The 27,951-nt window shown below is 42.8% G+C and overlaps 1 protein-coding gene across 5 annotated transcripts in view; it reads left to right on the forward strand.

Annotated features, from left to right (window-relative positions):
- Positions 1 to 27,951, forward strand: part of MID1 (midline 1) — a 395,248-nt gene that overhangs the window by 346,285 nt on the left and 21,012 nt on the right. For all 5 annotated transcript variants that reach the window (XM_090063921.1, XM_090063903.1, XM_090063886.1 and 2 more), the window contains 4 exons: positions 7,086 to 7,193; positions 12,878 to 13,026; positions 18,052 to 18,179; positions 22,355 to 22,498. In XM_090063921.1, coding sequence (XP_089920047.1) covers positions 7,086 to 7,193; positions 12,878 to 13,026; positions 18,052 to 18,179; positions 22,355 to 22,498 — 529 coding nt within the window. The remainder of the gene's footprint in view (positions 1 to 7,085; positions 7,194 to 12,877; positions 13,027 to 18,051; positions 18,180 to 22,354; positions 22,499 to 27,951) is intronic.

Raw genomic sequence — 27,951 nt, forward strand, 5'->3', positions numbered from 1 at the left:
GACATTATCTTGCCATCACTGGTATTTAATTTCCCAGGTCCTCCTCTGAATTTTGGCTTTGAGGAGCTCATATGTCTCCTTCTGCTTAGATGAGGTGTGATCTTCTTGAGCAGAATGAGCCCTTCTCTTCTGATTGAGGAATGTTTGAATTTTGGCATCACTATCATCAACCAGTCTTGGTGTTCACAGGCTATATAGCCAATGGATTCAGCACAGGTCATATGAACATCAGTTTTAAACCTCTTCCAGAGTTCCTCAGTGTTGCCTTTATTCAAGTACAGGGCAGAGAGCTTTCAATGCTTTTGGAGAGCTTTACAAAACTGTAAAGGGTTCAACAGTGTTGAAGAGATTTGGTATTGAGAGTCTTTCACATTGATTTTAGCTGTTCAAAGAACAGTTCTACTTTAACTTTGGCTCCTGACTAATACTTGCAAGAAGAACCGATCATTCTCCTTGGTGATTCAGCATCAAAGTCAGATGTGATCTGGAACTCAGGAGTGGCACCATTGGGAAGGAGTAACTACAATGGCATCCTTCTCCTGAGCAAATGCGTGGAGCAAGGTTTTGTCATCACCAACACCATCTTCAGACATGTGACAAAAAAACATATGGAGACACCCTTGCTCTAAGTACTGGCTTCTCCTCAACTATGCTATTTTTAGAGCCCATGATCGAATAGATGTCTGTATCACACAAGCCATGTGAGGAATGAATGACTACTGGACAGATCACTGTCTTGTCAGATCCATTATGAATACCTGGCTTGCTCTGAGACACAAAGAACAGTTTCCCATTGACAGTTATGTCCTATTTGAGCCTTTGACGCTCTTCCCCAGATTCTAAAACTCATGTAAGAATGAACTCTTAGGCCAAAATCTTAGTAATACACATAACAGTGTAAGTGCCAAAATAAAGGTTATTGTTGTTTGTTTTCCAAATATTCTTCTTTATACTTTTACACAAAATACTTCCATGGCCGCTGCAGGGAGTTCACACATGAAGAGGAAATCATGCTCCACCATTACCTCATTGGCTGATTCTGTAAACTGAACATATTTCCAAGTCATTATAAAGCCCATTTTAATTAGCATATCCACTACTAAACTTGAATTGGCATTCTGTGAGTGGCCAAGTTGAGAGACAATTCTACATCAGTTTAAAGCCCCCTAATATTTGCTCCAATTTACTGTTTACTTCAATTTACATCCTGCCATTTTGCACCTTCAGTTAAAGTCAGTTGGATGCAAGGTATATTTTTTTAGCACTTGGATTTGTTTCTGACCAATTTACACTTGATTATCACAACCTAGCAAGTAGATATTGTTTATCAAGCTAACCCTAGCTGAGGATACGCTATCATCCTATTCCTTGATAAATCTCTACCATCATTATTTTTCAAAAGATTCAAACACAACATTAAAGCTGCCCAACCCTTGATGAATCCCATAAGGAGGGATGCACTCTCAGAATATAAATCTTGCCAGGGAATGAGAAAAGCCTTTGACACAAAAGATGTGAATTACACAAGTATTAGTGGCTGGGAAAGGAAGCCCTGTGATTTGACTTTGCTGTTCTAAGATTGAGCTAACTAAAGAAGATGTGTTATAACCTTGATCTGCCAGTTTTGTTATAATTTTGTGATTTACCAAACATCTGTTAGGGACTTTGAAACCACTGTATTCATTTTCTTATGATCTAAACCACAGGCCTCAAAAGATGAAAGTCTAGGCAGCCTCTCAGAAAGTAAAACACTTTAATGGGCAATTCTCAGCTTGTGGAATGTAAAGCTGATGGCTCATTTTCCCTCTTTGGGTTTGGAGTGTTTGCAGTCCCTAATTCCCTTGTCAGAGCCCCCATTTTTCTGTTTCTCTAGAGTAGAAGTCACCATTCTTCTGTGTGGAAAAAACCTGGAAATTCTCCCGGAAGACTTAAGCAATTCATTGCCTGTTTGGTACCATAAGGCATTACAAAAATAGAAATAATTATTATTCATAGCAACAACAGTATTAGAACCAGACTTTTTTTTCCTGCATGCCAGCAGACAATGCTATCACTTGACTAAAGTACAACAAGGCCTACAGTCCATTCAAAGTAAATTTCATGGTATAAAAGGGCAATGTTTTTAAATATATATATATGGTGCTGGATTGAAAGGAAAGTTGGCCATGCTTTTTGCAATAGAATGTGTCACAAAACCAATTTTAAATGAAAAAAATGTGCCCATTTTGATGAAACTTTCATCAGGAGGGTTTCTCAGCTCCATCATGAGACTGCTGGCAGGAAAAACACTAAAATATCCTTCATAGAGATAACTAGCATGAAGGAGACCCAGGTTTACGTCCATGTTCTGGCTGCTCTAGGGTTCAAACTTGTACCTCTCTCATCCCAAGTTAATGTCTTAATCCCGTGTTTCTTCTAAGATGTGTCTTTTGTCTCTCATCTCTTTTGTGGCATGTTAGGGTGTGGTTTTGTTCTGCTATAGCATGGGAACAAATTTAATTTTTTGTCCAAAACTGAATTCTTCTTTTATAGCTAGTCTTAGTTATGAGTTATAGTTAAGTCCCCAATTCAATAACAAATTTAAATACCAGGCAGGGGCCATCTTGTTGATCTGTGTTTGTCTGGTATATAGTGCAAAAGGGTCTTTGTCAATGACTAAGCTTCATAGGTGCTATCATAACACAAACACCTGATTTTCTGCTCACGGGTAGTTTCTTTGGCTGTACTGGATTTATCTGGCCTCAAATTAGGCATCTACTTAATTAGGAAACATTTGTTAAATCTGAGCCTAAAAAGCATGACAATCCAAGAGTATTTCAATATTCTACAGAGTGAAATAATCAGAAAAGCCTCTAAAATGAAGTGATTTTTAATAATGAGTTCAGGCATGCTGTCAAATAATTTTGAAATGAATTTTCCACATTTAATAAATGGAAATGTACTCAAATGAGTTAAAATAGGATATATGTCTCTAGTTTCAAATAAAATAGAAGGCTGCGTTTATCAAACAAGAAATCCAAAAGAAAAAAATTTGGAAGCATTTCACTGTTCATACGCCAAGGTTTCTTAGCACTTATATTTTGGTGGATGCATCATTCTTTTATCTTAAACCAAACTTCACATTAAATAAACAATTGTTGGGTTAATGTAATTCTCAAATAACTCCACAAATGTCAAGGGGATTACACTAAAGATTAATTTGGTCCAATAAATGGTGATAGAATAAAACATTGAGACTCTAGTCATCCTGCATAAGTGTTAAAATAATCCACGGGCCAAAATCAGCCTTGTTATAAATGGGACTCTTTCTAGTGGCATAAAAATATTGCACCCATTTACACAAACCTGAATTTTGCCTCATATGCACCAATTTGAAATTCCTCATTTTTTCAAAAGGAATTTCAATTCATGTAGTCAACTGGAGTCAAAAGGGATAGGGGACACCATGGGTAGAATAGTTGGTCAAAAGCAGTTCTGAAGCACTGCTGGATAAAATAGTAATTAGCAGGAGGATTGATGATTCTAATATAATAAAAGCTATGGCACTTCTGCCTGTGTGTCTTTCTGTCCATCACGCTCTGGGCCAACTGCGCATGTGTGGCCTGGAGCCTTACTGACAGACAGACAGACAGGCAGCGGTGGAGGTGGGGGCGGAGACGAGTGGAGCCAGGCTGTGCTTCCTACCATGGGGTGTGGCGAGGTGGACTGGCCATGCAGGGTGCTCCCACGTGAGGTGGCTTGGCTTGTGACTGCGAGGGGGAGACAGGGAGGCGTGCAGCCACAAGGTGTCATGCCAGGAGTGGGCAGGGGAGTGCAGGCAGCACCCGCTGGCTGCAGCATACAGCCATGGCACAGGGTGTGTCCCCCTGCCCGCCTCCCATGTGGCGCTCTGTGGCTGCATGCCCTGCCTCCATGCAGAGAGTGCCCACCAACTGCAGTCCATGGGGGAAGGCATGGTATGTGGGCACATGGCCACAGGGTGCTGTGTGGGAAGCTGGTGAGGGGGGTGTGGTGCTTGGCCACAGGGTGCTGCACAGTGAGCGGGCAGGGAGGCATGGGCAGTGCCCACTGGCTACAGCACATGGCCACAGGGTGGGGTGCTCCTCATGTACCCGCTCCCTATGCACCACCCTGTGGCTACATTCCATGCCCCCACATGCCCCACCCCCCCTGCACTGGGAGTACCCAGTGGTTCCAGCTATGGGGCATGCAAAGCATGCAGAAGGGAGTGAGGTGCCGCACAGGGAATGGGCATGGTGGGTGTGGGCAGTGTCTGCTGGTTGTAGCATGCGGCTATGGGGCAGGGCACACTCCCTCACTCACTCTTGCTCCTTGCCTGGCACCCTGCAGCCATGCGCCATGCCCCACCCTCTCATGACATGCCCCACCCCTGCACAGGGAGTGCCTACCAGCTGCAAGCCACAGGGGGGCGTGCCATGCAGCCGCAGGGAGCCCCAAGGGGAGTGGGCAGGTGGACAAGGGCTGCAGCACATGGCTGCAGGGCTTTCCCCCCTGCCCACTCCCTGCACAGCATCCTGCAGCCATGCACCACCCTCCATGCTCTCCACCACACCATGGGTCTGTGCCCCACATCACACAGCCACAGCTGGCAGATGCTCCCACCACCATGGTCACTCCTCATGCCACAGCCATGCACCATGCTTCCTGAATGCTCTGCACCACACTGGGCTTTCTCCTCATGCTGTGTGGCCACAGCTGGCAGGCACTCCGCATGCCATGGCCATTCCCTGTGCCTTCCCTGTGGCCATGTGACACCCCCCACTGTGCACCACACCCTCCAACACACCCTGTGCCACACCCCAGGGCCACTCCTCACACTATGCAACCACAGCTGTCAGGTGTCCCCTCACCATGGCCATGCCCCCCCTCCACACAGCCATGCACCATGCCACCCCATGTGCCCTGTGCCACACCCCAGGGCCGCTTCCCATGCCATACCCCACCCTGCTCCCCCTGCCACACAGACATTGAGCACTCCCCTCATTGGTCACTCCTCACATCAAGCTCTGTAACTGTGTGCTACCACGCTCCTGCGCAGCTGTGCATGATGCTCCCTTGAACACGGAGTGGCAGGGAGGGGGTGTGGATCAGGGATGAACACAGAGCAGCAAAGGGAGTGGGACACCACCCAGAAAGGCAGCAGGAGGGCAGGGGGAGGAGGGCAAGACCCAGAGCAGCAGGGGGGGAGAGCGGGGCAAGACCTAAAGTGGCGGCAGGAGGTGGGGGTGTGGGGCTGGGCCTGGAGCAATGTGGAGAGGACATGAGGCCAGTTGCTGGTCTCCATGCTTGCGAGCCCCCAGATCTGTACACCAGGTGACAGGAGGCTGCCTCTGCCAGCAAGTGCCAGGAGTTTTACTTTGAACAGTTTGAGGTCCAGTTTCCCAGAAACCTCTGCAACTATCTCCTTGGAACTTGGCAGGCTTCGTGCCCTCTGAAGGGGCTACCATCCCTGCAATTTTCATCCAAATCAGGCAAGAAATGACAGCGTTTTAGGCATTTTCATGATTCCCCATTATAGCCAATGGGCAAAACTTCGAAACAGCAAAACAGTTTCGATTAAATGAAATGGAGCAATGCTTTGAAAGTAAATGAAAGAATGAAATAAAACAGTGTCCCTTCAAAATGGTGAAACGGACATCGAAACGAAATAATGGTGTTTCGCACAGCTCTACCAAATGGTATTTTAATATTAAAAATATATGTTTTATGAGACCATTTCCTTCTTTAATATTTGAAGACTATTGAATATGTTCTTAAACCTTAATTTTATGAAGTTTTTTGAGGGGAGTATGGGGAATTAGCTACATGTTAATGAAATCAGGCTTTTGGAAACAAACTGGACTAAACACAAAAGCAATTCCAATTAGAGGGACTTTTGCAAAATTGGCCCAGATCCAATTAAGCATAGAAGCTTAATTTAAAGGGTTTGAGGGACTTCTAATGTACTTAAAGATAAATGCAAATCTAAGGACCTTACTGAATTGGGGTCTTGGACTGTAATTTCCTCCTAGCAGGGAACTGGCTGTATATTTGTTTGTACTGTACTCTCCTGTGGTATATATACAATAGCAAAAAGATCAATCACAACAGCCTACTATCCTCCTCTTTAAGCATTTGGTTCTATAAAAGTTTGTAATAAACACATTTTGATGAATGGCTAGCGTTTCTCTCCAGTAATAAGTATAGTATCCTTTTCTTTCCAGCTTATAGGGGTGATACAGCAGCAATGATTATTGCTTTTCACACACACGTACATATGTCTACATATGTGTGTATTATGTGTGTGTGTGTGTGCGCGCGCATGTGTATATGTCTATGTATGTATATATTATGGATATATATATAATGTCAGAACTGGTTGGAAAGTTATTCTTTTGTCCTCCTTGGAAATGTTGACTTTTCATTGAGCAACTGAAAAGCTAAAAACTTTTTGGCTGAAAAACAAACACCTTTTTTGTTTGAAGGATTTCATTTTTTTGACATTACATCAACATTTTCCATGGAAAGCTCATGCTTTTTTGTCAATTTTTCCAATGAAAAACAGTTTAAGAAGAGATTTCTTGACAAGCCCTTATTTATTTAATACATGTGTGTGTGTTCAAACAAAATCACTTAATACTTCTCCTTACTGAGAAACAATGGCAAGAAATGCCAAACAGATGTAATTGACCTGTGTGCATGCATATATTAATAAGCTTTATTAATATTCTTTATTTGAACCCTTCATTCAGCTTGATCCTGTGAAGTGCTAAACACCTATAATAAAGGCCTGCAATTTTCACTTATATTATCTGGAATTGAGGTCACTCAAAGCACTGCAGGATCAGGCCTTATCTGACTTGTCTTAAAAACACCTGATGAGTTTCATTTTTTCCAGCAACACTTCATACAATGGCACAAGCAGACAGTTTAAATATTTTTATTTCACAGGTCCAGACATGGGAATGGAAGCAAAACACATTTTACAAAGCAAGTTGAAAAAAATGCAAGGAGATTAAAATAAAATTTAAATTAAAAAAAAAAGGTAGCCAGAACTTTTCTAACTGAGATAACTTGTTCTGTAGGTAAATGCATCACGACAAGAAACAAAACTAATGGAGGAATGTGACCAACTCATTGAAATAATTCAGCAAAGACGGCAGATCATTGGAACCAAAATCAAGGAAGGGAAGGTAAGGATTCTACCAGGAAAGGTTACAACATGGGTCAACAGTGTTTCTTCATACTCTGTAACTTCTATGATTTGTTGACCTAATGTACTGTTAATAAATACTGGCAACAGTCTATTCATACTCCTTGGCAGCTACTGCTTTTAGGTGAAGAGAGCAACTGCCTGCTGTCAACATTCATTGGATAAACCATCATCATTTGAAGTGGCTTCTTGCTTACTATTAATCATGCTCTACACAGTTTTGATTTTACGGTCTTTATTTGATGTGATATTATGTATATCATTTTTTTTAACCCAGAACTGATTTCACTGTAAAAAAATAATGGGCTAACAGAAGCTCTGTTCAGATTTTCAGAGGTCTGAAGGCATTTGAGCATAGCAAGAATTTACTGTACCAATGGATCTGCTATCCTAAAGCACCTATATACATGCAGGGAGGCTGCTGTGACATGCTGTAATTGCAGCGTGTTGGAGCAGACTTAATTAATAGAGTCTGCCAGAACTTGGTAATTACTGTGATGCAGTAGACTCCAGCATCATGTATATTAGCATCCCTGTGCTCAAAAATGGCAGTGGGGGTGCTTTAACTAAAGCTTGTTGAATGAGCTTTAGTTAAAGCACCCCTGCTGCCATTTTTCAGCATAGGAACGCTGATACACATGACACTCTCAGCACTTGAAATTAGAGCAGCTCTCAAAGCTGGTCTAATTAAAATGTTCCCCCCCCAGACTCCCAGAGCACCTCTATAAATGTCCCTAGACACCAGTTATCTGCACAGTTTTATTCAATATGAAATGTAATAATTTTCTTTACATATTTATACAGGACAAGTCTCCCAACCTGAAGAATTCATTTCAAAGAATTTTCTTGTTTTTTACAGGAAATGTCATGAGATTTTTGTTATCTGAGGGTGTGGCCAGACAGTTCTTTGGAGTATCCTTAATTTACCTTGCAGGAAAAGTAAAGTGGACCCACGATGCACAGCATTTACTCTAGAGAAAGTGCTGTATTCCTGTGTAAGGTTACTGTTGAGGTGGTCAGAAGTAATTTACACTGGAGAAAGTTGAACAGGAACTTTATACCTTGGCCAGGTACAGACATTACACTTTTACCTGTATAAGTGGTTGGAAACCAGTCTATACCAGTAACAGAACAGAAGTTCAGCACACATGGACTAGTTTAAAAATGCAAAACCTGGTCTAAGATTTGCTCCCCCACCAAAAGGCAAATGTGTGTTCTGTTCACTACTGATATAAACAATGTCACTTACTGAAGCCACATAAGTTAAATCAATTATGCCTCAGGCTTTTTGAATGTCTGTACCAAGCCCTTGTGTCTCCAGTTTTACTATAGAATAGTTGTGTTTGAGACAAATCAGCTCCCCCTTCAGCTATTGGCCAGGTACTATAATAGCATCTATTGAAAGGCAAACAACCAGTTTCAGCATTCCCTCTAAACTGTGTGGAGTGCATGGCCACCCAGGCATGCTCATGGGGTGCTGCCTGGTGTGCTTGCGCAGCTACGCACATTGTGCAGCTTAGAGGGAACGTTGCCCAGTTTGGCACAGCTGCTCATTTGTCAGCTCCTTACTAAAACTAAACTTCCAGTAAAATCTGGAGTAAAGTTCTTTGTAGTAATCATACTGTGTATATGCCCCATAAAAATAAAAGGAATGTAAGTTGAATACCACTGGTTAACTACTGCAATACAGTGGTTACTAGTGTAAACTGAATAAACAAGACAAAATTTAGAGTAGAGATGGGCAAAATATGGCCCATGGACTGGATCCAGCCTGCCAATTGATTGGATCTGACCTGTAGATGGGTGCCTACCAAATCACTAGATCCAACCCATGGGCGGGTGGCAGCTTCAGCTCTGGCAGCCACATGATGCCAGGTGGCCAGAGCTGCTTCAGGCATGGCAGGCACTAACTGTCTCATGGAAGCATGAACCTGGCTGCTGCCATAGCATACCCCCACCCCCAAGTCTGCACCTGGCAGCAGCCAGTCATGTCTATAGCTGCCCAAATGCAGCTGCCCCATCCTTCCTTCCACACCCAGAGTCCCAACCCAGAAGCTGCCAGCTGCATTTGGGCAGCTGTGGATGTGGCCAGCAGCTGCTAGGTCCAGACTCAAGGCAGGTTGGAGGGGTGCTAAACTGTGGGCAGATGGTCTCCAGTTGTGGGGGAGGGAGAGAGTGCATCATGCTAAAGCTACAGAAGGACTCAGGCTTCTGCAGTGGTCACAGTTCTGAGAGGGAAGGAAGGGGAGAGGGAGAGAGAAGTGTCTGGACAGCCCACCAAAACTCATTAAGTGTCCCATAAGCCCAAATAATAGCCTACCTCTGTTTTAAAGGCACACTTTAAAACTGGTGATCTAGGCACCTGATAAATCCAGAGGTACTTTACTTTTATTTCATTATTCTTGTTCTTTTCAGTAGATACTATTTATTTCTAATTGCCAAGGTAGCTGAAGAGTCAAACATAAACTCTTCTTGTGTGGGAAGAACTCCAAAAAGAAATAAAGTCAAGGGCAGATTAAATGGTTCACTTAGCTGTCAAGATATTCCAATTAACTTGAAATAAAAAAGCTTTAGGCAAAGGGATGATTTAAACATATTTGAAGACTACCATTTCCATTTGTTATTTGACAAAAGCTGAACTTCATTTTGTTAACCAAACACAGCTCATTTCAAGATGAGAAGACAGTCTTTTGTGGAACCTTCTTGGCTATGTTTCTGTACAATGGGAACAACCATGCTTTTATTAAAGTTAATATGAAACTTTCTGTTCATAAAGTATGCTCAACATATGGACTAAATCTTTAAAAGATCTCACTGAGCTAGACTCTGGGGTCAAATACCCCAGTGAAAATTTGTACTAATCCCATGGAATCAAACTGAGTCATTCCAGATATATACCAGCATACCAGAGGTCAGAGTCAGACGTTGTGATACAGCTATTCTCCCTGAGATGGACCTGTCACTATGCTGCAGCTCAACCCTTAACATATTTTATTTCTAATACTATCAAATGGATTAAATGGATTGTATGTAGTGGTCAGTTGTGCAGTAGGGGAACGGAAGTTATTTCTTTCCAGATTAATCATCTGGAACAGGTCTGGAACAGTCTGCCAGCGGAGGTGGTTCAAGCACCTACACTGAACACCTTCAAGAGTAAATTATCATGTACCTATGTTCAGCCTTTCAGGTTTCAGGGACAGACATTCAAAAAGGCTGAGCCTGAATTGATTCAATCTTTCCAGGTTAGTCTAACCTGGCTAGGCTAAATCAGTTTTGTAACAAAACAGACATGCCAAAAATGCAGGCACATGCCTGCAGTGGCCCAGGCTAGAAGCCAGGGGATGCTAGACCAGCCCTCCCTCCCCTTTCATAACACTGAACTGAGGAGGGCATGGCCAGGCCCTGACAGGATGCTGTGATTAGGGAGGACTTCCTAATCTCTCCCCTCCTAAACAGACCAGAAGGGAATGTTTATCATCCCTAGCTTAGTGTTTATCACCCCATTAAGAAAACAACAGAGGGACATTACCAGCTACCTCTTGATACTACCTTTGTTCCGTGTGCCACAGTCAGAGGTAGCCAGCATGTGATCTGCTAGCTAATGCTGAGTAGTGTCTGTGAGGGATGGGGGAATACCTGATTTGCAGAGTGTGGAGGGGAGGGAGAGAGTAGGCAGACACTGCTGTGCCTGCAAGTCTCTGCCAGATCTGCAGCCAGGAAGCAGACAGAAGGGGCCAGCCCTGCTGTGGAGCAGAGAGCCCCACCCAGACCACAGTGCATGCCAGGATGCTAGGAGTGCCTGATTTAACTTAAAACCAGCGAAGGGTCTGGGACAGACATTGCATAAACTGGTTTGAGCCAAATCACTTAAGTCTGATACTACATTCAACCAGGTTTATCTCAAACCGGTTCCAGCCATTATCAAACTGGTTTGTGCGCATTGAACATCTGTTCTATTACAGGTTTAACCCAGTTTCTGATTACTTAAAATGGTTTATGTGAAATGTCTGTCCCTAGCCTCACTGTCTGTGATGTTATATGCTGCAGTTGTGTCTCATCTTGAATGAACTCAGAGAATATGTTTTGCTGCCCATGAAACAGTCATAACATCTATAATCTCTCTCTCAAGTACACATGGACTATTTAAACAAACACTTTGCTTCTTAGCTATTTCCAGGTTACAGTGCATCCTTGAGAGAATTAGGGTCACAGTATGATCCCGTTATATTGTTAGCCCACTGGTTTCAGTGGGACTACTTCTATTACAAATTGTTCACCATCATAAGTACCGTCATAAATGGCTACAGAGTCTAGCTCTTAATATTTTGCAGGAAAGGATGCTATTAGGTTATACCAATAAGAAAGTATACTAAAAATCTATTCTGAGATTATTTTTTCTTTGAGGAGCTGCTAACAAATGTGTGTTTCATTTGAATATTTGGACAAGCAAGCAGAGTAAATATCCAGTGACATGAATCACAATAGAAACGAGCCATTTTTCTCTTTTTATTATTTGTGTAATTGGAAAACATCAATACTAAAGGATTTTGGACTTGACTATTTTAAAGTTTCCTTGAGGCAATATTTTATGTTTGTTGTTGTATTCCATTGTCCTAAAATGGCCGCATGTGGACTCTCAACTTTATTCAAGATGCTTTACTCTCATCAGGTTTATATCTGGAATTAAAGCCAGAAACCACGATGTTTAGTGATTAATTAACAGCAACCTCAGAGTTTTTGTTATATTTTAATAATTTATTAAGTATTGATCCATCTACTCATTTCCTGATATTTATATAGCTTAATGGCCCTCTGGGGCCCGAAGTTTTTCTTTTGTTTGAACCCTCTCATGCTAGAACTATATGGTGGGAGTGGTGGTGATGATGACGATGTTATAGCAACAGGAGGAACTCTCAGAGCTCTCAGGAATCAAGAGGGCTCAGGAGCCAGCATTCACCCTAAAAGGCAGATTGAGCGGTCCCCTCTCTAACATTCCTCTTCCACTACAGCGTCATGCCATGTGGATTTCCTAACTGCCTGTGTCCAGGATACAGACTTTCCTCTGTGCACTAGAAACACAGATCAGTTCTTCATTTTTAACTTTGCTTTCATCTCAGTAAATTCTTTCCATGGGACAGCAACAGGAAAGCATGAAAAGGATGAATGGACATTGTCAGTAAAAGTGAAGCATGTCATTTTACAGTAAGTAAAAGTGAAGTGTACTTTTAGCTGAGGTTTGTTTTTTGGTCATTTTTTATGTAAATCAACTCAGGAATAAGATCCTAACCTTGTAAGCTGCTTTTAACACAATTTTCATTACTTCAGGGAAATGGTTATCAAAATAGCCTTTAGTTATCATGTAAGCAGAAAGTGCCAGGAAATGACATTTCATCTGAAGGAAAATAGGCCAGCTGTACTTGTTTTGGCTCTCCCCTGGTGTTTTCTGTATGGCAAACGTTGAGGTAGAATGAACAAGTCTTTCCTCTTTTGAAACATTACATGGCCTTTACTTGGTTAACAAGGCAATGTCTGTCTTGTCAGCTAAACTATTCATCTTAGCACCGTATTTGCAATGTAGCTACAGGTTAAACTAAAAGCAATGGGTAAAAGCTAATGTCATTTGTGAGCACGTAGATATGACTGTTTTCTTATGTTTTTTTCAAGGTGGTAAGGTTGAGAAAACTGGCCCAGCAGATTGCAAACTGCAAACAGTGTATTGAACGCTCTACATCTCTCATCTCTCAGGCTGAGCAGTCGCTAAAGGAGAATGATCATGCTCGCTTCCTGCAGACTGCTAAAAACATTACTGAAAGGTAAAGCATAAGCTGTTGGGGAATTTCCTTCTGAAAGGTGCAAGAGCATAAATTAGTGTGGCTGATTAGTTTTGTTTGGCCTCTTGCCTTTCTTAGTCCAGTGTAAATGCTTTCATAGACTAAGAAAGGGAAACAAATTGCTTTAAGCCTGTGACAGACTGTGGTTTTTTATTGTAATATTTCTATTTTAAATGTATTCGTGTTATAATAATAATGCTCTAGTTTCGCTGACTGTACATGAGGAAAGAATGGTTAATAGAGTCCTTGCTAAAGTCTAAAACTACCCACTTGCTGGACAGATCAGAACTACCTCCAGCATCAAAGGAATTGAGTAGCTAGTCATATTGATGCTTCACGTGGCCTTGGTACACAACCTTTGGAGGAGAACTGAAAGGTAGTTTTCTGAGGCAGGGTCATGGAGAGCTAGGGAAGGTCAGGAGTTAGTCCTCGAGAAGCCATAACTAAGCTGGATTTAGGGAGTACTCTGAGAAACCAAACACTGGTCTTCAAGTGTTTCTCTGGGGGGAGCCATAAAAATCCCAAACTAACCATAATTTGCATTGCTTTGAAATGGTCAGGGCCTTTCTATGTTATCAAATCAAACAACTATTTAAAAAAGAAAGGCCTATTGCTTTAGGTATTACAACAGCTTCATCATCCACAGATGAATGGTGTTGTGTGTTTGTACATGAAAACCAGTAGGTTCTAAGTAGTCCAGTAATAAATGTAGTGATAATTAGATGTATTTGGAAACTGTAATTCCTGCTTCATGGAAAAATTGAAAATAGCATGAAAAATGAAATTTCCTGTAGAAAGGGAATTCTGGAATGTTTCTGGGGCTCCCCACGTTGCTTGGCCTCACAGACAAGGGACCACACCACCTGAGGAGGGTGGGAGCTCCAGTTCTGGAGCAGCCTACTAGAGATTGCCCTGGAGTTGGGGCTCTACAAGACCTGGTTCCCTGAACTACTGAGGAGTTGTGTGCATAGAAGCCAGGGTTCTCGTATTTTCTAGTTTATCAGCATGCCAGGTATCTTAATAAGGAGCAAGGCTTAGCAAGGAGACAGACTGGGCTGTCAAGATGTGAGCTTAAGAGGTCTTACTGAGGTGTTTGAAGTCACCCTGCCTCGTTTCTGTGTCAGTTTTGTAAAAACCAACAGTTCCATGGAACATTTTGATTTCCATGGAATACGGTTCCAATGAAAATGTTGCTGGAAATTTTCTAACCAACCTAGAAGTAATTTAAAAGTGTGTTTGTATCTTTGACAATGATGAGTAAAAAGTATGTTAGAAAAAGTAGGTAGTCCTGCCTCTCTCTTTGCCCAAATGTTCTTTTGTTATCTACAAGTTCACTTTAGATCTTCATTTAATTCAGCCCAGCATAAGGCTCCCTGGTTTTACCTCTTTTATTCTTCAACTTGCCCTTCCTCCATGACACTCCCTTTGCAGATTTGTAAAATCCCAGAACTTCGTGTTCCTCCACCTAATTTCTAATACAAACCAGAAGCATTAGACTGTCACTGTTCTTTGGAATACAAAATAAATCTAACCCTGAAAAGACTAAAGCGTGTTTTAATTTCTTCACTGTGAATTGGTCCCCTTGACACCAGTAGTAAAACTAAGCATGCTCATTAGACCCTGTAAATTTCGAACCTCAATTTGATTTTGCAGGGTTAGACCCCCCGCCCTTCTGAACTCTCTTTCTTGACTAGATTCTGACACACTTGTGGTCCAATTGAAGTTAATGGGACTATTTACATACTAAGCTACAATTCAACATGACCAAGGTAATAAAATATCAGCTTTTATGAATATGCTTGAACAACAATGTGTACAGATCTGATACATTTTAAATGTGTGTCAGGGAATATTCACAGAAAGTCTCCTTTAAACTTGTCAACTTTCATATTTGCATCATAAACCCAATTGCAAGAGATGTATTCATCCAGTCACAGAAGAGAAATGACACCAGTTGACCTATGAGTCCAATCACTTTTTGCATATCATAGTTTGGTAGTTGTAGTTAGATAAATAACCTCCAAATCAATGAATGATTTCAGCTAGTAAATACATTTGAGAAAATTCCTAAGGTGCTCACAGGCATACTGTAAATGGAAAAAGAAGCTACGTTTATTTGAAACAGAAGAATACTTTGTGGTGAATAAGTTATATTCTCGTGTGATGAGAAGCCCTATCTTTGCTTGTAGGGTATATATAGAAACTATACAGGGCCTTGAGCTCCAGCAACTAAACCAATTTCTTGAAATTATATTCATTGTATTTCTTCCAGGACACATTTCAAAATAATTGCAGCCTAAAATTTTCTGTCAGAAACACAATGGGTAATCATGCATAGTAAAGACTGTATTGCACAGGAGCTCTTAATGAGTTATTCACTATGACTAAAATTCATTTTCTCTTCATAAAGCCTTAGTAAAATAAGGCTGAAGCATAGGAAGGAGGACTGGGGAAAATGAAATGTACCTCTACAAGTAGGGCCCACAGCATAGATCCTCCCTGCTATTAGGGCTTCAGCTGTGGGTCACCAAATCAACCTAAAATGGACCCTATCATACGTATTAAGAAAAGATTAAAATGATAGTAATTACACAACTTGATAGATTTGGAAGACAACACAGGACCCCATGTATTGTAGCTACCTAGGCACATAATCAGTATACATTGATGCAGCTAGTCATTCAGCTTACCTGCAGCCTCAGGTAAACTGGTTATAAACTTTCAACACTATGCTATGTAAAAAAGAAATATAGGACCCTACATGAGGTAACCACATTGGTACAAATTTTGTAAGATTGTAAGGATTTCCAAATCACCAGTTTTAGCATGCAGTGTAGGGTGGGGAAATATTCAAAGGCCTCAGCAGTCTTCGCAGGTCTATGTTGGGGTGGGGGGGTGGTATTCAGTCAGTCCCCCAACTCTCACTTATAGCAGGTGATTTCAAATGGCTCTCTTCATACTGGTGATGGCTTGTAATATGCTTAATGTAGATGTCCTTTGACCATTTGATGGTGTTGGTTACCATGAGGTGCTTCATCAGCTTCAAGTAGTGGCAGGATACTCTGCAGACTCTTTGGATGCTCTCATAGCTTAGGCCCCTTACTCCAAGTGCCCCAACAATCAGTGACTACACTGTCATGTCATACCCCCGCTCCCTTATCATATCTGCTAGTAGCCTATACACAGACAGTTTTCATTCCTGGGGTTCAGCAAAGCCTGTATACACCATCACTAGGCCTTAAATGTCATGTTAGGCAGGACTATTACAAAGACCCTTTTCATAAAGTGCAGGTCATGGTGAGGTACCCTCAGAAGCTGGTCTGCTTAGATACCTGGTTCTGTCCTTCCAAGCAACATCAGTATAAGGTTTCCATTGATTCCATTGATTTCAGCCGGAGTAGGATCCAGAGGAAATGAATGTGACTTTTCCATTAGAAGCAGAGAGTTTAAGGCGACACTGCAAATCTCCTGCTAGCGAAAACTACAAGGATCTTCCCACTGTATAGCCAGTGCGACGGACACTTACAATTGAAGTTCTTATATGTGTCATTCACACTAGCATAATTGCTTGGGAATCACCCATGTCCACAACAGAACCAATGCTGAAGATTGTTTAATTACAGTTTTCCCAAAAGAGGCCATGCTCAGGTTTGGCAAGATGGGTGCTGAAACAGATTTAATCCAGGTCAGTCCAGCTAGTGGCCTGCTGGCTCCATGAAGCCTGTGCATGTTACCCTACGGCCTCCAGGCTCACAGGCCAGGTGCTGCTCCTCTCCCACTTCTCCCTTTGCTCCAGCTTCTTCTACAACCCCCAGCCACTCAGAAAATCAGACAGTCCTGATTTAATCCACTCCTATTGCACTTTAAAAAAAAATCATGTGAAGTAAAGCAAGAAAGAGATTCAGAAAAATTCAGTTCTCAGGAGTAAAAGCAATAGGGTTTCAGAAGCTAAGTCTACAGCAAAAAAAATTGTTTTGGGAACAGTACTCTTTGGAGTACTCAAACTACTTTCATCTGTCATGTGTCATGAATGACAGACAAGTGCAGTTTATTGAAAACTGTATCTTTCTTCAAATGGAGGCAGTTAACTAATCCCCAATGTATAGCAGAAAGCTAAATCTCTTGGTTTAAGTAGATACAAATTCTCTTCTGAATCTCTGTAAACATAGCAATCCACTTACACTCCTAATACGATTGACATGCTTTGAGGTACTGAGCTGATAAGTTCTAAATGAAACATCCATCTTGGACCGAATTTTCTTGGAGGCAGGTGCTGAGGCGGGAGGAAGGAGAGGCAAACTCAAAACCCTGCATCTATAGATGTATGATGTTTGCTGGGGGGGGGAAATTACAGTTTTTGACATGAACTAAACAAGAATGAATTTCAGTTTTGAAAGGAACATTATTATTCATGCGTGCTATATAGTAAAAACCTTTCATAATAAGCTATCCTGACATGTTTGCCTTGTCTTTGTGCTGTACTTTATGGAGTTAAAATTAGTGCGACATCGCTAGCCACTGGAGAGGGTGATGGTTTCTACTGAAAACAGTTTTTGAGACAGAAGTGTAAGAGAATGCCTGGAGCAAAACATTATTTGTCAAGGCTGCAGTTGAGAAAGATACAGCATCTGTCAGGTTTGTTCAAAAAACAGCAGCAGCAACAGCAAATAAAAATACTACTAAAGAGTAGTTCACTAGGAGAAAAGAAAAGAAGAAATATTTTGTTTTTTAAACATATTGAAGTTTAATAATTGTTTAGTTAAGACGGTAAAGTAGTTTAACATGGCATAGGGGAGGCAATTAGGTAAGAGTCTCATCCTGCAGATTTTTTCATAAGACTAGGGACTATAGGACAGGGCTCGAATTTATTAGTGTGTTTAAAATGGTTGTAAAATATTACTTGGACTACTTGAGTTGCTCATAATGGTTATGGAATTGTAATGTTTATCAGACAAGAAATGTGAAAGCTACTGCATTCTTGTAGTAAAGGACCTTTTTTCATTATAGGGTTTCCATGGCTACCGCATCCTCCCAGGTTCTAATCCCAGAAATTAATCTCAACGATACTTTTGATACCTTTGCGCTTGACTTCACCAGGGAGAAGAAGTTGCTGGAATGCCTTGATTATCTTACAGGTATTTTGGAAACATTTAATTCACTTGTAAAATGCTGCGGATAGAGTTGTCCACTTGGCCATTCCTCCTAGGCTATCCAGTAGTCCCCTTTATGGTTTATGCCTGTCACAGATGGCAACACAAAGAGCGGGAGCAGCCTCTACAGGTAATGGTTAGACAATAGTGGAATGGGTAGAGCTTTGACTGTGCCCCAACTATGGATTGGCCAGCATAGTTAAATGAACATGAAGGGGACTATAATCTGAGTTTTGTGAAGGATGGACACATAATACCTGGACCAATGTAGAAACAGACACCAAATTCTAACTCTATAGGTCATAATTTGTGTTATGAATGACGCTGTGCACTGATTTATATTCAAAGTACTTTACAATATTGAAGGACTCCCATATTCAGCCAGATGCAATTCAAACCACTAGCCTTTGGGAATCAGTTACAAGTAAAGTTTCCTGGTATCAACCCAAACAGAATGTTTCGCTAGTAAAAGACTTGGAAAAGCTCACAGTGTTCAGGGTTGTTAAATGTGCAATTTACTTTGTCCTAATATAATGGGTTGGTTCTACAATCTTTATTTAGGTAATTTGATCAGGGCTTAACACATGCTAAGGTAAATAAATGCATAATTCAATGAAGTACATCAGTTTTGGTGGTGCCAGGGCACCCCTAGGAAAGACCAAGAGCAATGTATAAGCTTCTGCAAGGCTGCATCAGGCTCAATTGCAGGAAAAACTCCTTCAGTCAGGGTGTCCAGACTATGGAATAAGCTCCCTCCAGTGGTGGTGCAGTCACCTACCCTGGAAACCTTCAGAAGGAGACTGAGCAGTTGTCTTTTCCTGCTTAGTGCAGGGGGACCGGACCTGATGATCTACAAGGTCCCTTCCATCCCTTATTCAATCTATGTATCTATGTATCCATACTAGTGGTTCTCAACCTTTTTTGGCTCCAAGACACCTAGATAACTCTTCTGAGCAGCAGTAGCTCTTTTGAGCCTACCTCAAAAATGAAACTATTTATTATAGCGCTTACCTCCTCACATAAGAGTTGGGATGAGGGAACTAAGCACTTATCATTTCATAAATGAGCCTGGCATGTGTGGGGAGAAGGAACAATCATTTCCCTCCTATCAACCTGTGGCATGCTTAGAAGGATTTCATGGCACTCGAGGGTGTCATTCTCAGTTTATAATCATTGCTGTATACAGAAGAATTTTAACACAAAAACTAAATCAAGGAAATGAGAAGTTAAGGCAACCCACATCTATGCCCAGTTTTTTGGACATTTCCTGCTGGATGACTGATGCATCATGTCCCAGTTTGATTAAAGCAGAGTTTTTAATCTTACCCAGACAAGCCAGCCTTTAATACCTACTTCCCCAACCTCTGTGGATCTCGTTTTCATCCTGCCTGCTACTCAAGTCCATACTAGATACCATCTTTAATTCAGACCTTTCTGTAAAAGTTTTGGCTGGGCAAATCCCAGTCTTGCAAATTCTTTCTTCTTTTTTTTCCTATGCATGCAGCTAAAACTCTTATTCCAGTTCTCATTATTTTATGCCTCATATAGTGCAACTTCCTTTTCTCTGACTTTGACAAATGCAGTCTTTCCCTTCCGATATCATCCATGGTGCTGCTGCAAAGATGACTTATGAAGCCTATTACTTTGACCCTGTCACTGAGCTCTATGCATCTCTCAACTGCTCCCCCCAGTTCTATTGTATTGAACTGTCTCCACTTTGAAAACCCCTCATAGCCCATTGCCATCCCATCTCTCATCTTTTATTCAGTATCAAAAGTTCAAATCCCACCTCCAAGTAGCCTGATCATAGATTTAGAATGTAAGCTCCATGGGGCATGACTTGTTCCCTCTTTGATGTCACAAAGCACATGGTTATCCTAGTCTCTGATTAAGGTTCCTTTGCACTATGATAATGCAAATAAATTATGATTATGATAATTTATAAGGATAAATCTCCGCCATTGTGCTATGTGCACTTAGAAATCTAATGCTGAATTTTGCTTTCAGAGTTTTAAATTACTTTAACAGATGTATGCAAGAGGCAAAGATTTTTGTGGATCATATCTTTTCTATTTATTCTTTTATTGAACCAACTGGATAGTTGGGATAGACCTAGACAAGCTTTTGAATGCAGTGCATTCTTCTTCAAGTGACTGCATTCAATAAGTTGTTTACATCTGTCCCAACTATGCAGTTGGTCCAATAAAATATCATCCACAAAACTCCTTGCTTCTCAGTTATTTCCTGGACAAAAACACTAAAGCATTACTTCAATGCTACTGTAAAAGACATAAAAAACAGTTTTAATAGTGTTCCTTGCACATCTTCAGTGTTGCGTATCTATTATTTTAGAAAATTAAAGGTGTTTAGGAAAGTGCTCATATATAATTTACTTTGAGGCAAGGCTAAGTAGATAATAAGTGTATAGGGAAAAGAGTAAGACTTCCTGCTTTGTGTTAAATCATTCTGTGATCCCAGAGCAGTGTAATATCTATATTCTTCTGACTTAGAAGAAGAAAATGTAGATTGGTATTTTGAAAGTTACTGAAGGGAGCTAGCCATTCAATTCATCTTGAAATTCACCCACAAAATATTTACCCAGAGCTTTTTACCCTCCAAGTACAACAACCTTAGTCTTCCAAGGGCTGTAGGTTGCTGACCCCTGCAGCTTAAATTTTTATTTACTCTTTGTCCAAAGACACTGTTTATGGGCCTCTACTAGGATCAGGATTCTGTTCTGTTAGGCACATAAGTGAAATAAAGATACAAGATCCCAACTGAATGCATCCCACAAAAAATTAGAGGTCGAAGATAAATAGATCAGTTAATTCCTTGTTAATGACATTTTTATAAACAGAAGAACAGAAAAGATATACCTTTTCTAAAGAGAAGGAAAAGCAAAGCATAAGCCAAGATACTATAGCTAAAAATCATTTTTGATACCTCTAAAAATTGAAGACAGCAATCTTTTATATTTGAGCTTGTGGTAGCAACACTTTAATATGTGACTCACTCTTTATAAATCTGTTAGTACACACTTTCTAAACTACATTGCTGTCCTTTTCGGAAGATGGTTCCCTTTTTCTTTGTTCTGTGTTTATATTCCCCTTCCCCCATAAATGTTCTTTTATTTTTATTTTCATCCCTTTTTGTTAATATCCATATGTCCTAAGGGCCTCAGTTTGAAAAAATGCACTCATCAGCTACAATATGTAAAGCAACATAAATCATGGTCATAACATGAAACATTTTTGAACATTGCCATGTGCCTCCCAGTTCACTTTTCACATAAATGAAAAATGCTGGAATCTTTGATACTTGAATATAAACATAACAATGAAGGGATAAAATATAACAATATTTAACGCAAAAAATAAAACTAATGTTTTACAGAAAAGGTTTTGCAAGAGAAATAATAATCTTCTTTACATTGATTTCTTAAAGTAAAAATATATGCTTGTGAAGATCTGAGAACTGACAGCAAAAGCGTGAAAATTCAGATGATTGGGTCATTTTAGAAGGAACTTCCTCTACTTCTTTCAGTGACCCATTCTGTAGCCCAGAGGAATAGTACTATTATTCTTTGTATTTATTATTTGTGGTATGATAACTTTGGAGCACTAATTAAGGATTAGGGCCCCACTGGGGTATATACTGTAAAGCGCTCAGGAAAAAAGATAATTCCTGTCCCCTATGTCTACAATGTAGGGTTTCACACTACCAAGGAAATTACATAGGCATTAAAGTTAATTGGGCCCCATGCCAGCCTATCCACTCAGTTCTTCTGGCACTAAGACCTAGTTATAGTAAGAAAATGCCACAGCTTTGATTCTGAGTGAAAGAGTAAGAAGTCTGCATAGCAACTCAGCATGTCACATAAGCAGAGATAGTTACCCAAAAATAATGTTTTCAGTACCACTGATCACACTGAGGCAAAGCCACCCTAAAGTTACTGTGATATAAGAGGATTTGGCCCCATGTGTGGTAGCAGTTTTTAGCATGTCACCAATGAATAAGCAAAAACTTCTGTCCAAAAATGGCACAATACTGTTGTAAGGTCCTTTCTAGAATTACCACTGTAGTCTCAATGGTAACAGGGAAGGTATTTTACCTACTGTGTCAGTCAGCTCCCTTCACTAACACTTCTTTATTTTTCACAGCTCCAAACCCTCCAACCATTAGGGAAGAACTCTGTACAGCTTCTTATGACACAATCACAGTCCACTGGACATCGGATGATGAGTTCAGTGTGGTCTCATATGAGCTTCAGTACACCATCTTCACTGGGCAAGCTAATGTAGTTAGTAAGTATAATGCTTATCTTCTGCTTTGCATATGATTTTGAGTTAACCAAGTGCCTTCAAATATAAATATACACAGAAGTCAAGAAGAAAAAGAAAGCAATTAATGTCCATGATTTTTATGGCTCAACTTCTATATTTAAAATTCAAAATGCAAATAACTTTGGAAGGATTTTTATAGTTCATAAAGAGAGAGAAGGAAAATCATTATACCTGTTAAATTACTACGTCACTAGAGACTTTAGATTTTTGCATATGGCCCAATGAAAGTATTTTTTTTTTAATTTATTCATTGCCAAAGTCTATCTTTAAAGCCTGTGGTAGGAGGAAAAATCCATATATACTAAAAAACTGAATTTATAAACACGATTTCAAATGTGTTGAATCGTTATCAATATGTTCATTTATTTAAGCAACAGTGCTTTGATGGAACTGGCCAGCAATAAAACTGGCTGTAGTTTAGAGACTGAAAGTTATTGTGAGCACACTCAGTAAGGTGCATATGCTTAACTACAGTAGGCTTGGAAAGTGTAGAGTGGGAGAAAACCACTTGGTATTTGACTTTGGAGAAGTCACTTAACCTCTCTAATTTAATACCTCTTTCCCTACGTATTTATTAGGAAGTACAATATGATGTGTCTCAGTATTGTTTGCTCTTTGAGATTATTTGATCAAGTAAGGACTCTGTAAATTCTCATTGCTTCTATTAGTATGTATCTGAGTACATGCATGAAAGTGTAATTCAGACACTTTCATTAGCTACATCTATTGGCATTGTCAGTTTCTTCACCTGTTTCTTCATCTGTAAAACAGGGTTGAACTGTTATTATCCTATCAGAATGGATTGTGGCCTTGTCTATATAGTGTATTCCATTCCCAGTATGGCACAAGGAAGCATACTGTGTTGCTTCAAGAGGGCTACCTCCTAAGCCAGAAGCAGCCCTTCTGGTAGGCTAAGTGGCACTGGTGCGTGGTATGACCAGTTAGCCTAGGAACAGAAGTTACACATAAACTGGTTTAAGTAATCATAAGCTGGTTTACACCTGTAACAGAACATAAGTTCAGTGCACATAAGCCAGTTTCAAAATGGCCAAAACCAGTTTGAGATAAACCTCGTTGAATGTAGTATCAGGCTTAACTGATTGAGCTCAAACCGGTTTATGCAATTTCTGCCCTAGACCTCTTCCTAGTTTAAGTTAAACAGAGTCCCCCAGCATGCTGTCTGGGCTGTGCTCTCTGCTTCTGCTGAGCAGGGCTGGCGGTGCCCCTCTGCTCTCTAGCCGGAGCAGGGACAGGCAGGGGCAGGGCCTGGCCAGATGCTGGCCCCAGAAGGGAGCAGGGAAGAGGTTTACCCCTGTCTCCACCACCCTCCCCTGTCCCACCAGCACAGACCTGCATTTCTCCACAGGCTGCTCTAGCACTGGAGCTGTGACTAGCCCCAGCAGTAGCCCTGAGGGAACTGGCCAGAGTTTAATTCTCCTCTCCCTGTCCCATGGATCCGAGACAGAGTTCACCTGGTGCTCTCCACTCACTGCTGCAGGCGTGGGAGTGGAGGCTTGGCCAGACACTGTCTGGTCTGGCACCCTGAGGCAGAGGGAGCAGGGAGGGACATTATTCCCCCCTCCATCCCCTCAGCCTCCGGGGAACCACAGCTGGGGTCTGCCCACCCCAATCACCACAGCTGTAGATTGCTCCCTGCAAGGGGTAAGCAGCGGGATAGGTCTCCCACCCCGACTCCCTCTGCCAGATGCCAGAGAGAGAGGGAATAACCCCCCACCCTGTCCCCTTGCTTAAGGGGCTATGCTGGCTGGCCTCTGGCAATGCCCCTACCCTGCTGCTGGAGCAGCTAGGGGGTAGAGTCCTTGATGGGAGCATAAGCCCCCACCATGGTGTCTGGGGAGAGTAAGCTTCTTCCCAGCTGGGGCGGGGGGGGCAGAGTGGGTCATCTGAGCTGCAGCAAACAATGCATGGTGAGTAGCACCAGGGCTCAGAGGAAGCCATAGCCTCCCAAGGCTCCTCCAGTGCCGCCGCTGCCTCATGCAGTCTGCAGCAGCTTTCCCCGCCCCACCCCCACATCTGCCTGCAGTGCCCCACCTCCCCCACCAGGAGGAGGCTCACACTCCAGGAAACCATGACAGAGGCTATAGCCCCCATCACTGTCACTCCCCCCTCACCACTCCAGCAGCCAGAGACCAGCCGGCAGGTCCATTAGCTGAGCGGGTAGGGAGGGGAGTTATTCCCCCCTCCCTCCACCATCTGGCAGAGGGGGCAGGAGGGGGCTTATCCTGCCACTTGCCCCACACAGGGAGTGAGTGGCAGCAGCAGCAGTCAGGGCAGGCAGACCCCAGCTGCAGTCCCCCAGGGGCAGGAATAAGCCCCCTCCCTGCCCCCTTCACCTCAGGGAGCATTGCCAGCTGGTGTCTGTCCATGCCCTGCCCCACCCCTGCCATTACAGCAGCAAGAGAGGAGTGTCCAGCAGACCCCAACTCGAGTCCATGCTGGTGGGACAGGGAAGGAGGAATTAAAACCCCTTCCTGGTCAGTCCACTCCAGGCTACTTCCAGGGCCTGCTGCCCCCCACCACGCCAGCACAGCTTCCCTGCAGCTGAGGGCATGCTCTAGCACCCTCTCCCCATGACTCCTGGCCTGAGCTGCTGCGGGCATGTGCCTGCATTTCTTGAATGTCTGTTCACTTTCAGATGGTTCAATCTAGACTAACCTGCAAAAAGTGAATCAATTTAGGCTCTAGCTTTTTGAATGTCTGGCCCTAGCCTTAGACCACTTTCAACCCCCAAGGGATCACTTGCCTGCCTGTACACAAACAACAGGAGCTTGGGCAATAAGCAGGAGGAACTCATCCTCCTGCTTAACACAAATAATTATGACATCATAGGGATAACAGAGACTTGGTGGGACTCCACCCACGACTGGATCACGGGTATAGACAGCTATACCCTGTACCGGAGAGATCGAGTAGGCAAAAGGGGCTGGGGTGTAGCTCTCTATGTTAAGGAAAGCTACGTGTCCCTGCAAGGTGATATTGGTGACCAGGGTGGATGACTGGAGACCCTCTGGGTTAAAATCCATAGGAAACAGGGGACAGGGGACACAACGGTGGGAGTCTACTACAGACCTCCCACCCAAAGTCAAGAGCTTGACCAGGAGTTCACCCAGGAACTGGCTGAGGCCGAATGCTCCAGGACCATAGTTGTCATGGGTGACTTCAACTACCCAGACATCTTGTGGGAGGATCACTCAGGAAAATCCGAGCGGTCACAAAGCTTCCTATCGTGCGTGGATGACCTCTACCTGACTCAAGAAGTCTACGGGCCAATGAGAGGTAAAGCGCTGCTCGACCTGGCACTGGCAACTGGGGATGGCCTAATCAGTGACCTAGTGATGGATGGGAAGCTGGATGACAGCGACCATGAGCTGATCACCTTCACCATCCGCTGTAAAGCTGGCAAATCAGTCAGCCACACTGAAGTCCTTGACTTCAGGAAGGCTGACTTTGACAAACTCAGGAGGCTTGTCAGTGAGGCCCTAAGGGACCATGACCCAGGGGGAGGGGAGTCCAGGAAGAGTGGTTGCTCCTCAAGGGAGTGATCCTCAATGCAGAAGCTAAGTCTGTTTCATCTCGGAGAAAGGCAGCAAGAGGACACAGCAGCCCCCCTGACTCTCCAGGGACCTAGCAGACCTCCTGAGGCTAAAAAGAAAGGCCTGCAAAGGATGGAGGATGGGATTCACCTCCAAGGGGGAATATTCTGCACTGGCCCAGTCCTGCAAGGAGAAAACCAGGAAAGCCAAGGCTGCAACTGAACTCCAACTAGCTTCGAGTATCAAGGACAATAAAAAGTCCTTTTTCAAATATGTGGGGAGCTGGAGGAAAAGCAAGGACAACATTGGACCCCTACTAAACCAGATGGGGCAACTGACAACTGACGCCCAGGAAAAAGCCAACCTACTATATGGGTACTTTGCATCGGTCTTTCATCAGTCCCATGGGACGCTCATGCCCACTATGGGACAGGGAGGTCTGTGTGAAGGAGATCCCCTACCCTCCATCAATGCTGACCTCATGAACGAGCACCTTGAGAGGTTGGATACCTTCAAGTCCGCTGGCCCTGACAACCTACACCCCAGGGTACTCAAGGACCTGGCAAGCATTATAGCCCAGGCCCTGGCACAGATCTTTGAGAACTCCTGGAACTCTGGTGTAGTGCCCAAAGACTGGAAGAAGGCCAATGTGATGCCTATCTTCAAGAAAGGGAGGAAAGTGGATCTGGCAAACTACAGACCCATCACCCTGACCTCTATCCCAGGGAAGGTCTTAGAAAAGTTTATTAGAGAGGCCATCCTCAATGGATTGAGGGATAGCCAGAACGGGTTTGTTGCGGGTTGGTCTTGCTTAACCAATCTCATTTCCTTTTATGACCAGATGACCTATCACCTGGACAAGGGAGAAGAGATTGATGTCATATATCTTGACTTCAAAAAAGCCTTCAATCTGGTATCCCATGATCATGTCTTGGCAAAACTGGCCAACTGTGGCCTGGGGTCCACCACAATCTGCTGGCTGGGAAATTGGCTCCATGGTCGGACCCAGAGGGTGATAATTGACAGAAGTCAATCGTCATGGTGTCCTGTGACCAGTGGGGTCCCCCAAGGCTCTGTCCTTGGACCCATATTGTTCAACATCTTCATTAATGATGTGGACATTGGAGTCAGAAGCAGACTGGCCAAATTCACTGATGACACCAAACTTTGGAGCAGAGAATCCACACCAAAAGACAGGAGGGCAATGCAGGCTGACCTGGACAGGCTCAGCAAATGGGCGGATGAGAACCTGATGGTGTTTAACACTGAAAAATGCAAGGGTCTCCACCTTGGGAGGAAAAACCTGCAGCATCCTTATAGGCTCGGCAGTGCTACACTGGCTAGCACTATGGAAGAAAGAGACTTGGGGGTCATCACTGACCACAAGATGAACATGAGCCTGTAATATGAGGCTAGTAAAGTGAACATCCATAGATGCTTCTCAAGCAAATCCCGGGACATCATTCTCCCCTTGTACTTGGCCTTGGTAAGGCTGCAGCTGGAGTACTGCATCCAGTTTTGGGCCCCACAATTCAAAAAGGATGTGGAGAAGCTTGAGAGAGTCCAGAGAAGAGCGATGTGCATAATCAGAAGTCAGGAAAACAGTCCGTACGACGACAGGCTGAGAGCCATGGGGCTCTTTAGCCTGGAAAAGCGCAGGCCCAGGGGTGAGCTGATGGCCAACTATAAGTTTATCAGGGGTGAACACCAGTATCTGGGGGAATGTTTGTTCACCAGAGCACCCCAAGGGATGACAAGGTCGAACAGTCATAAACTACTGCAAGACCGTTTCAGGCCGGACATAAGGAAGAATTTCTTTACTGTTTGTGCCCCCAAGGTCTGGACCAGCCTGCCACCGGT

Source organism: Crocodylus siamensis, chromosome 1, assembly GCF_052110815.1.
Source record: "Crocodylus siamensis isolate JL-2025a chromosome 1, ASM5211081v1, whole genome shotgun sequence".
NCBI lineage: Eukaryota > Metazoa > Chordata > Crocodylia > Crocodylidae > Crocodylus > Crocodylus siamensis.